Consider the following 12,464-nt stretch of genomic DNA (forward strand, 5'->3'; position numbering starts at 1 on the left):
AGACATGATTTGTCCCGTTTAAATCCTTATCCAGCATAATGTAACTCTCCAGTGAAGATGCATTCTCCACATACAATTCCCAATTTGGTAATTCCCCAAAAACAAACATTTCCAATGACAAACACGTTCTACATGCATTTCAAGACTTGAGATACAGATACATATATAAAATCCTGACTGATCTTTTCACTAGTTGTCAGCTAATAGTATGCTCCTTTTAAAGTAGGATAGAAGTACTTAAAAGCCCTTCTTTACGCAAGGTGAGGTTGAAGGGATGGTGCAGAAAGAATTATGTATTGCATAAACCACTTACAGTCAGCTACCACGCCTTCAGCTTAGTGGAATTTATTTTTTACTTTGAGGTAGTTCTTCCCTTGGCATCAATTGATACAGTTCAAACAGAAACAATGGAGCTATATAGGCATACACTGAAGAAGCTGTCCAGTCCTCTCATAGTTCCACCATTTTCTGTAAAGTCATGCCCTTTTAAAAACCTGATGACATTATTTGGTGCTAAAGCAATGAGCAAAACATTATCCTATTGATTTCACTTAATGAAATAATCTGAACTCCCTTTGCTAGCGGTAACAGAAGGCTCCTGGTCTAGCGTAGACACAGCGAACACCAGTACATGATAGGATTTATTTGATGGCTCATCACCTCAAATGGTGAGGAAAGCACTGTCTAGAGATAACGTCAAAAGGCAGAGATGGACCCAAGTTTTCTGGCATTTTTAGTACTAAATCTCCTACTGCTGCAGCAACATAAGCTCAATTCAAATAAGTGTTATTAGCAGTAGTATTCTTTCAGGCTTTCCAATTTTTCCTGACCAAAAAAAAAAAAAAAAAAAAAAAATCCATTCCTAATAGTTCACATCCCAGTAAAAGAGATTTTATGTTAAGAAAATAAATTACATCTGTCAACTACAAATGCTTTATTTGCTGCTTATTGAAGTTTTAAGAACAATAAAAATTTGAGAGATTCTATTAAAAAAAAGTTGCAAAATTCTCCCATCAGTTAAAGAGCTACAGAAGCTAAAATGGGAGACACCATCTTTAGAAACCTGTTGCTATGATGAGCTATGTTAGCACTCAAAGGAAAAAAAGACATGTATATATATGTATATATAACTACTAATAGCAATTGCAAGAGTGAAACAAAGTTTTCCTGCTTTGTACACAAGTTCTGCTTCATCCTTAAAATACTTACTATAGTAGCTTATAAAAACATGAAATAATTAGAAAGTACTACATGGACACTGTGACAACTGCTTTCTAAATGGATTACACTTGCAATACATGAATAGCTCTAACAAATCACTTGCGAAAACTACACTTCAGATTTCTCAAATTGTAACAAAAATAAAGACCTGCTGTAGCAGAAGAAAAGTTCTTCAAAGAAGAAAGTTAATGTTACTTTAAAAAAGAAATAGACATTTTGTTCAGTCTTCTCATAATCAGTATTGCACTTCAAAAAAACAAGACTTACTTAAACATGATCTTTTCCCAGCTGTGCTTGCACCTCCTGAGCACAGATTGCCTCCTCGATGGACAAGTTCGAGTTCCAGATTTGTTCTGCGTGAAAAACGTTAACAGTGTTGGAATAGCATTCTACAGACTTTTAGAGACATGAGAGAGTCACCCCAGACTCCCAGTGTACATACTAATTTCAAGAATGCTGTGAACTTATATTTAGTTTTGGATACTGTCAAAATATGTCTCAGGATAAAGCAAACATTATCAAGATACTGCCATACGTAATATAAAGTGGTTCAATTAATAAGTTCCATATTAACTTTTATTTATTTCTCAATCACGACTCTCTTAATATGGAAGCTTCTGCCCACACAACTCCCTGAAAATAAGGGAATTTATGTGCAATTTTGAAAAGAAAATGCACAGCTTTGTTAAATTTCAGTCAATCAGATATGCCTGAGAAGTGCTCTCTTTAAAGGCTGGGCTTTTGTTTTGCTTTAAACAAAAAGCCAGTACAACAAGTACACCATCAAGTCGCTAAGTATGAAAACAGCTTAGATTATAATGGAAGTACTGATCTTTGCTGATAAGTTACTTAATAAAAGCATTAGAGGTTAATTCTGAACAAAACGCTGGTATTCATGCAGCTCATTAGTATGACACAGGAGCTGTCACTAAATCTCTCCATGCCACATTGACGCTTGCTTTCTCCATATTATTGTAATCTGATACTTAGGCATCAATTGTTTAAGCCGTATTCAATAGCTTTGTTTGATTTTGGAATTGGATGTTTTGGTACTGCATTATCTTTTACCCTCAAGACTTGGAGCAAACAATTTGCATTATGCTCTCTTATAGGCTGTTTTAACAAATCAACATACATTCCTTTAATTAGAAGGAAGGAATGAATAAGTCTGTCCTTCTGAAATGTTATTTTGCTTATTTAATACAAAACGCAAAGCTCAGTTTTAGTCCTTTAAATAAAATCAAACAACTTTATTTTCAATACAACATGATAGAATACACATTAGAATCTATTCAAAAATTATATGCATAATATATTTAACTTAGAACATCCCCCCCCCCGTGCATACACATTTATGAAGAAACCAAAGGATAACTATTTAAAATATTTCATTAAATTTCAGTACCATCAGTTTGAAAGAACAATATATTATTGATATGCAGTGTTTATTAAGACACTTTCATATGTTTTTAAAATAGTAACATTTCAGAATATTACTGTGCCTAAGTTTGCAGCTTATGCCACCCATTTCTGAAGGAATGCTTTAATCCTCTCTACTCAGAAAAAAGGCAATTTAACATTGATAATGTGCCTGCTCAGAGCTCCATCTGGTTGCTGCTGATAAGGGCATCTGTGTGACAGGGGAATTTTCCACTCTTCAGGCGATTTGCAGTGCTCACTGAACTTCTAAAAATCTACCAGCAAGGAAGCAGGGATTTCATATTAGTAGACAAAATAGCAACTGTACATCAGTACGTGCCAGTTCATCATTGGAATATAAATGAAACCAGTATGTTTGATTTATAGAAATCTTTTGATAACTAATTTGGAGAACAAAAGTAATGACAGTTTCCCATTAAAGCATTTTTAAAAAAATTAAGTCAAAAGGCACTACCTCTATGAATAAGAACACTTTTAGATCCAGTATGTTCAATTTTCCATTCACCAAGACATACGTACTCTGACAAAACAAAACTAAGAAAGAAGTTTTTCTGAAGAAACCCTTCTTCATGTATTCTTCACTCTATGTAATGTACAGAGATATTTCTGGAATCAAATACTTCCTCACACATGGCATACTAATTCTCATTTCTCCACTGCCCCAAGCTCCTCAAAAGCCGGAGCTCATAGTTCAGCTTTCATGAAAAGCTAAATATTAGCCTTTCCTCTTTCCTTAGCTCCTTTGAGACACACTGAAGCCTTGATGGAATAGCACACAATAGGAAAAGCATCTTCTGTTAAACTGAAACACATCTCCCTGTAAGATGGTCTACATCAGACACGGCCCCAGGCACTTTTGAGAAGAACTAGTGTATCTTCTGCCTATTCGAGCTCCATTTTGCCTAGGGAATCTGGTAATAAAAACTTGCATACCACCTACTCTCTACTGAAGGGATACAGAGCTCTCTCAAAGAAGAAAAACTGATATCTGTTATCACTCATAGATATCTGGTATCTGATAACAAAGGATATTTCAGAGACATCTGTGTTCCACTGTTCCACCTCAGCCCCCTCAACAGGAAGAAAACAGGATAAAAATCTATACAAGTGACAGTTTCCTCTATCTAAAAAAATTATTTGCGCCATTCACTGAAACAAAGAATTTTGTAGAACAGTGGCTTTATCTTCTTACCCATAGAAAAAAAAAACTGAGAAAACAGATTTTGCTAAGTTGTGCAGACTCCTAATTAAAAAAAAATAGCTCACCTTCATGTCTCTTTGTGGGCTTTCATGAAAGAAAGAATGTATCAAGGAAACAAGCAGTATGCAGATACTGCCTGTTTCTTTACCCTGTATCAGGAAGAGTACAAAGAACTAAAAATAGAAATGCTACTGGATTATATCACGTGCTTTCTTGCATATTCTCTGCAGGAAATAGGAAAGTCGGGATCTAGAAAATTATTTGGTTAATTTCAGCATCATCTTCTGAGAAAGCCTTGTGTAACGGTAAGTCCGAAAAGTTTAACTATTCAGAGCATATTAAAATTAACAGCACAGCCAGAGCAAGAACCATTTCCTTCTCTTGGCTCCCCTGGCTGTGGCTGTGATACTGACAGCAGTATGTGTGGAATCACATAGCCCAGAAAAACACTGGTAGTTTCGAAACTTTCTAGAAAAAAAATAAATGTTAATCATATGAAAACTCCAGCTGCTGATGTAGGAAAGGCTCCTTCTGTGAGCCCCAATTAAGTAAAGAAAACTAATGTCTGATGGAGAGATTAAAAACATCTCATGATTTAAAAAGCATCAATACAGCAGTGATACAGAAATAATCTAATGCTCTGAATAACAGCAAAGAAGATTTAACAGCTTGGAAAGGAAGGAACAAAATAAATTCAGCCAAAAAAAAAAAAAAAGCAAAGCCTTAAACAAAAAAAAACAAACAAGATAAGCAGCAGACAAGATGGTCTCCATGTTTTGTACTCCACTGCATATACTAAAAATGAGCAGAGAGATGCATCACTCCATCTTGTGCATGCCTGCATATGAAAATCAGAAAACCAAATCTTGATGCACTAAGTGCTCAAAAAGTGCTTTGTGGAGAGCACGCAATACTTTTTAAAATGTATTTACTTACAAGAAGAAAACTTGTTTGGTAATACCATTAGCAATGAACATATAATAAAATTAAAAAAGCATACTCACCTGGCTACTGAATACATGAATAGAAAGTCATTGTCAGGGGATCCAGGACTCTTGCTATAATCTGTATACTTCTTCTGTGTGGTACTTTTTATGTCTTTCATTACAGATTCCATTTCTTTACTGAGGTTTGTTTCAGACTATGAACAAGGACACAAAAGTTTACTTAGTTTTACCCAAAGAAGTTCAACAGCAGATCACAAAGTTTGGTACTTTCATGTTTATATGAATACATTCACAGTTATGTAAAAACAGGCATTAAAAGTCAATATTCTGTCTCACAGAATGTTACAGGTTTTTCTGACTCTGAGAACAGTGCAAGCAGTGAGATTCTGCACCTTGCATTATTTCAGACATATCTGCATCGCACAAAGACATGAAAATAACACACCTCCATCAAGACTGGAAGACTTTAAAAAAAAAAAGGTCTTGTGAAGCTTTGCAATATGTGGACATCTGGTAAACTACACTCCAAGTACAAATAATCCACATCTTAAATTGCTCTTAACATTCTTTTAACAGTTTCCAGTCAGAAGGATATTAATATTTTGATAGTGTAAAGAAATGACAAATGAATTTAATATTATATGACTCAGTTCCATGTAAATTACTATGGAGATAAGTGAAAATGTAATCCACAAAAAATAACAAATCACATTTTTGCTTTTTTTTTTTTAATGGCTTACTCTAGCGAACAATCCAATAAATGCTGCAAGTGCTTGAAACATTTTGATTAAACAATGAAATAATGTTATCTTCCATATAAAAAGAAAATGAAGCTTCCCATTTTGTTGCATTTCTAAGAGGTCACAAATACAATATAAGGTAAAAACCGATACATAGAGGCAAATTAACAAGGATCTTTCTGCCTTACACTGATGCTTACTGGGAAAGTTCCCAGCTGTTCTTGAAGATCTTCCACTTCCTGTACAAGATCTTGCATGCACTTGTTACTATGACTTTGCCAAAGGCTTCTTTCCACATTGTTTCCAGGATAACAAGGAAGAACGCTGTTAGCAAACTGCCTACAGAGAGGACAAGTAAATTCCCCTTTGTCGACTGAAAAACCCTGGAGGACCTGGTCATTCTGAAAGAAAATAAAGAAGATGTAGCTGAAATTTGCTCAAGATTAGACACTGTAGTTCTAGGTGTATTGACTAACAGAAACTCAAACAAAAAACTGTAAAGAAAAAATAATTCTCACTCAATCAAGTGTAAAGCTCTACTACAGACTGCTGCAATCCTCTAACTCAACTAATATTTCTAATTTTAAGTACTCCTCAATGTTTACAATAAAATAAATAATAAAATACGAAATACTTCAGTGTGGTACTTTGAACAACTCATGTGTGTTGTCTCTGATACTTCCCACCAAGTTTGATATTCCTTTCATAACATCTTTTCATTTGTCAAAAGATAGTTTCATTTTCAGTCACAAAGTACTTAAATATGTTTGAGTAAACACAAACCAAGAAACTTAAGTAGCCACTGGAGAGTAGCATGGAAAAAAAAAAAAAAAAACCCACCAACAATTGATTATCATGAAGGATAAAAAGAGAAGTATCTCTTTGGGAAGTGCAGCCACCTTCAGGGTACTCCCACTGCTGACAAATGATACTGAAGGCTTCCCGCCCTTGGCGGAAGAGAACAGTTAAATCAAGTCCAACTAAAACTTAAATATCAAGCAATTGGCCCCAGTGCTAAGACATTCTGAACTTACACATGCTTTTCTGGATGCTGATCTTCGATCCGACTGTATTTATCCACATAAACACGAAGTCTATAAATCATTTGGGTACTAGGAATGCTACAAACACCAGAATTATTACATGCTAATCCAGCTAGCTGTGATAGAAACTAGGGCCAAAAATTCAATCCATAAGTCTTGAATGAGATGGAGTAAAATTTTCTTTGGTGTTTAGGTAAGAAGCCATCAGGAAAGGAAATTCAGTATCTACATGATGAAAAAGGTTACTTTTCTAAAATTCTGTGAAGTGAGATTCTACAGTGAAAGTCCAAATTTTACTTAATTATCTTGATGACACAATTATCCCTAGAGGTATCTTTACAGTTAAATGAAAAAGAACAATTCATTATCGAATCCAAAGGTGCCTCAGACTCCAGCTCCTCTAAAGGTGAATTTCACTTGATGAACAATGCTGATAGTTAACTACAGAATGTTGTCATAAACTTTGTTTCTATTTTGAGAAAAGCTATGAACAAAACAAAACTAAGGAATTATCACATAAATACTTTTCAATAAAAAAGCAGTTCCACATTGGAAAAAAAATAATAAGTTAGTCCTTATTTTATTGCACTAAATAATACAGAAATAAATAATTGCTTAATCTGATGACGTCCTACCACTGTTCTTTTTCTAGTAACATTCTAGAGTGCCACTAAGATCTGCAATTGGGCTGCAAAAAGAGGCCAGCAACTTAAATAGAAACATCATCCCATTTTCTCAGACCATATATGAAAATTCAGTTTTGACATTAATAAGTTTATGCTTTTGAAATACATCTTTTTTCTTCAATTCCTGGGTAATTTCTACTACAGATAAAACACCAAAATAGGAATCTATTCAACAGAAATGAAAGAAAACATGAAAAATGCACTAAGTGAACATGCAAGTCAGAAAAAAAAGAAACAACATGGATTTCACTTAATGACAGTGTTACTTTAGTCAAGCATTATTTCCTGATATATCTAAATAAGTTATAAAACAAAGTACTTTCGTTAGTAACTTCAAGGGGTAATAAGAAATCTACAGTTTGGTATGGTAATAAAAGCAACTTGTCCATTGATGCAAAACATAAGTACCAAGTCATTTTTCTCTGAATTGGACAGCATAAATCCAATTGAATTTATTGAGAACTATATAGATCCAAGTGAAAAAGACAATCTGCAGTTTTACTTACCCGTAAAGATTCCATGTAAGATTTATGACAATCAATGTGCAAAGTGTGACCACAGGTTTGTACATAAACACCTCCTTCCCAGCCTATTGAGACTGCTTGCAGGCAGGAACTCTAAACAAATAAATAAATAAAATACGTATAAAGGTTATAAAAGATATTCACCACAGCATATTTTACAATTAAAAAACAACACTGCATGCAAATAACAACATAATTTAGAAGATATATATTATGGAAATAAAAATATACATATTTTCATAAGGTATCTACTTATACTATATAACTCACATGTCTGCCATAATGTTATTCTTTCCAACAGAGCTCATCACTTCAGTTAAATTTCGGTAGTTCTCATCACTTAAGACAATGACCTCTACAAAGAATTTCTTGCAGTACATTATGAGAAAAGCTCTATACTTCTACCACCTATTCCAGTCACAAGCCTAGCTTTCTCACGTACAATAGCAACGTGCTCCTGCAATGGATTTTATTTAGCTTTTTTATATAATAAATGTAATAACTAACTCAGTTATATAACTGAACACCAATCTGTTATTAAAATTCAGTGTCTTTTTTTTTTTAATAAGTTGTTAAACAACACTGCCAATAATACATCATACAGGCAATCATGTGTTACTAGGTTTAGTGAATTAGGTTTTATACTAGGAATGTTTTGAAAACATGAACCTTACTTAAATATTGCACTTAACAGCCCACATTTCAAACTTAAGCAATTGGTAGTTCTTGAAAAAGTAATGAACTGAAAAAACAGTCATCATTGGCAGGCTTACAATAAGAAATTCTTGAAAATATGCTTGCAAACTATATAGATATAGTCAACCTAATTATTGATTATAACTAATCTCTGATTCCCCAATAAATAATTTCATAGACAGATTGAAATTCCAATTATACATTTAAACAAGACAAAACGATTTACAGCTACCTAGTTTGTATATAGAATACAACTTTTTCCTATTTTTTCCCTTTGTAGGTAGAATAAGCTATAATATGTTTCATAACTAAAAGTGTTCCTATCAGGAGGCAAGAAATTTTTGCTTGGAAATCTGTTGTTAGAGGAAGGACACTCACTGGGAAGGACACAGATGATAAACAAAGGACTTTTAACGCTTAGCTCAGCTGAACATGCCACTCAAGACACTATCAGATGTTTCCATTTTTATGCCAGAAGTAATTTAAGGATTAATTCTTTCACGCAGAGACATATTTTAGTACTGACCTAGAAACTTGAAAGTAGAAACAGCTTAATTCAAATAATGTTAATGACTGAAATTTTTGAAAGCAGGATGCATTTGCTCACTGCATTATAGCGTATCTTAGACTAGTCTGCTGTTAATGTTACTGAACAGAAGTGGAAAAATGCAATTTCTTTTTTCTCTTTAAAGCCAGTATCTAAGCTTTGAAATGCTTATTTGGTTAGACCAGCCCAAGAGCTAGCACATCATAGGATACACCTCCTCCTCCTGAATGATACCTCATGACAAAATTATATTGTCTTACACAGCTGTTTTATACAGTAGCAAGGAAAATAACAGGCAGCATTTCCATAAAGGTCTAACAGTGAACGAGTCCTGTTAAGTAACAAGAATTGGCTGTCAAAATTAAGTATGAGAAATCGTAATGTACTGCTTTTAGCTTCATGAAGCAAAGCAGAACTCTCCTTGGAACACCTAATAGACTTCAAAACAGACAATGTATCAATGAATGCACATCTGAACTTCAGTAATTTTGTGCAATATTCAGGATATAGCAGAACAGGACTTTCTTCTGCTGGCCCCTCCTTTCCGTTCACTCATCTTCACTTTCTCTATGGCGGTTCAGAAAACTATTGCAGGTCAAAACAGTTCTTTCCATTTTCTCTCTCCTGCTGAACTACTTATTACCAACAGTAATTCCTTGACTGAGTTCACAGAATGGCCAGAAGAAAGCCAGTGTTTTGAAAACAATACTGAAGACAGCAAAAATGCATCTCAATTATGTGGTCACGCTAAAATGTCAAATATTCTCTTCTAGACAGTACCTGCAGAGATATTTAATAAATATACTTCCGTAGATATGGTAGTTACTTATGCCAAAAACATAGCTAGGGAAAAGCTACACATCATATGAAAATAAGGACCCTATCAAATGTAAACATGAACTATTGCAACAGGACAAAGTGTTCACTAAGTGTAAAAATGAAGCTACAAGGAGGACTCTGTTGTATTTTCATTTACCTTTTCACACAACTAATTTCTTAAGTGGTAGTTTCAATCAAGTGAAATACTTACATCTTTAAAGTATCGCTGTAAAGTTGTAAGCCTCACATCATGCAGTGCTGCACAGGTATCCCAAGGGTATATCTGCTCCTCCTCAGTAGTTGGCAGTTTCTTTGGCTCAGTGCTATTGCGGCATTGACCCAACACTATACAGAATAAGAACAATAAAGAATGCAATGAATAACTATAGACCAAAGAATAAAGAAAACAAACAGGAATACTCTAGCTCACAGCTACAATGTGTTCTGTTGAAATAAGACAGTAAAAAAACATTTCTAAAAAACTAATACTGAAAGCAGTGCTTTTGCACTGCAATTGTATACACACACAGCTATTTTCTTTTCTCTTTCTTCTGCAACTTATTTCCTATATATACTTCGGGGTTTGTAGAAATTATGAAGGAATTAAAACTGTTCAACTCTTCCAAACATTTAAAATTTACCAGTACCCTCAAAAAGATTCATTGTCTTTCCACACTTCATGATACTCAATATTTATGCATTCATTTTAAAGGCTGTAGAATCACTGCTTATCTCGTAAATCACACGTTCATACCTGAAGATGCTTGTAATAGTACAACCAGCCCTGTAGGTCTGTCTTCAGTAGAAGGCCCACTTTGTCCACAAATAACACAATCATATATTGCCTCAGAAACATGCTGTTCTGATGTAGCTATCTCCATGGCAATATCAGCATCTGGTGATTCTAAAAAGGGAAAAGAAAACCAAGGGAAAGAAATCCAATTGCACTTGCACTGATGTAGTGAAGAACATGCCAAAATGATTTCTTCAGTTAAATCTAGAACAAAAATATTGAAGGCTACTTGAAACAAACCTTGCTCTTTAAGGTAGAAAGAGACCTACACAGGAAAATACACTTTTCCCATATTCAAGACTTCTGTATTAAACTTCATCTTTTTAAAACATCTATAAAACTAAGATGCAACTTCTATTCAATTAGATACTATCCCAAAAATTCTAAATACATTGAGATGAAGGGTAAACAAATACAGAATCTCTGCTAAAACTGGAGATCCTTGTAACTATTTCCATCTAATTATTGTCAGAGTAAATCTAGAGTAACAATTTTAAAGATGCAGAGACAACTCGCATGGAGATTGGGTCATCAATTTTAATTGCCAGTCATTCAAGATAAACATAGTTTAAGGAAACACAAAATTATTTTTCTTTTTAAATGAGAATTGGACAGTCTTCAAAAATTTGGAATGCATTAACTAAGTAATATGTTGTTAAGCTATATAAGTTAATGGATAATTTTAAATTTGCTATCTAAAATTTCTACATTGTGATTTCCTAGAGGCACAGACAAACATACAAGGCTAAAGATCAGCTTCAGAGTACTGAAGCAATTGCAAGCGATACGACTTAGCCCACCTGACAAGCAATGGTAAACAGGTTTTAGAAGCAGAGGAGGGTACAGCGTTAACCAAAATGGAAGGAATATTATGACATTTGTACAGCTGATTTAATATCACAGATGGGCCAAAGACATAGACCTCTGGGGATCCTCTAGTTCAACAGTCCCAAAGCAGGGCCGGTTACCACAGGTCCTGCAGGGCTGTGTTCCATCAGATTATGCCACCAAAGTTAAGTGGAGGAAGATTATATTTGGAGACACAATGAAAATTCTTTAATTAACAATTCTCACACATTCCTAATTTCTTAAGCTTAGTTCAAGTGAAACTTTATGCATGGCCAGAGAAAAGTACAGAAGTCATTTCTGCAGACTGCATACAAATAGGATGTGCCAAGATCTGCTTGAGATTGTCTCCACCGAAAACATCTAGAAATAAAGCGAAGAATTACTTTTTTGTTTGGAAGAAAAGCACCTTAGGACTATGTGATTCTCTCCTAATCCCTCAGGAACACATGGAATATGAACGTACATGCTTTTTTGTTCTTGCCCAGTAAGTTTTCCAAAGAAAAACTTCCTGCTAACCTTCAGCCATGTGCTTCATCTCCCTAAGGAGGCAAAGGTGCTGGACATAGAACCCAAAAAACCTTCAGTCTTTCAACAGTTCTCATGCAGAACAGTATTTAGGAATGCTCTCTTCTGAAAGCCCATTGCAGAAAAAGTTTTTTTTTTTCTTCTATGAAAGACTCCAACATTCTCATTCACAGGGCAGCATCAAAATGACATTGTTTTAGCATGTTTGGATTTCTCAGTCAGTTATTGAGGATCATGTAAATGAAAATGAACTGCAATCTTCCTTGACCTACAGCTGTTAACATTGCACACACATTTATCACCATCTAGTGGCAGTCAAATGACACTGAACAAAGAAACAGAGCAACTGAAACATTTTTTATTGCTCAAGTCCAAGCAACCAGAAAACCTTCTAGCAATTGAAACGCATGAGAAAGGAAACATTAAAGCTATT

The 12,464-nt window shown here is 34.5% G+C and overlaps 1 protein-coding gene across 10 annotated transcripts in view; it reads right to left on the bottom strand.

Moving 5' to 3' along the window:
- The window catches only part of UBR3 (ubiquitin protein ligase E3 component n-recognin 3), a 95,844-nt gene that overhangs the window by 33,048 nt on the left and 50,332 nt on the right, over positions 1 to 12,464 (bottom strand). For 7 of the 10 annotated variants that reach the window (XM_085228881.1, XM_085228877.1, XM_085228880.1 and 4 more), the window contains 6 exons: positions 10,619 to 10,768; positions 10,076 to 10,209; positions 7,785 to 7,895; positions 5,738 to 5,950; positions 4,867 to 5,003; positions 1,489 to 1,574 (listed from right to left, as the gene is read on the bottom strand). In XM_085228881.1, coding sequence (XP_085085007.1) covers positions 1,489 to 1,574; positions 4,867 to 5,003; positions 5,738 to 5,950; positions 7,785 to 7,895; positions 10,076 to 10,209; positions 10,619 to 10,768 — 831 coding nt within the window. The remainder of the gene's footprint in view (positions 1 to 1,488; positions 1,575 to 4,866; positions 5,004 to 5,737; positions 5,951 to 7,784; positions 7,896 to 10,075; positions 10,210 to 10,618; positions 10,769 to 12,464) is intronic. The other 3 variants (XM_085228882.1, XM_085228879.1, XM_085228878.1) reach the window with 1 other exon arrangement.

This window comes from Meleagris gallopavo, chromosome 7 (genome assembly GCF_905368555.1).
Source record: "Meleagris gallopavo chromosome 7, MGAL_WU_HG_1.1, whole genome shotgun sequence".
NCBI lineage: Eukaryota > Metazoa > Chordata > Aves > Galliformes > Phasianidae > Meleagris > Meleagris gallopavo.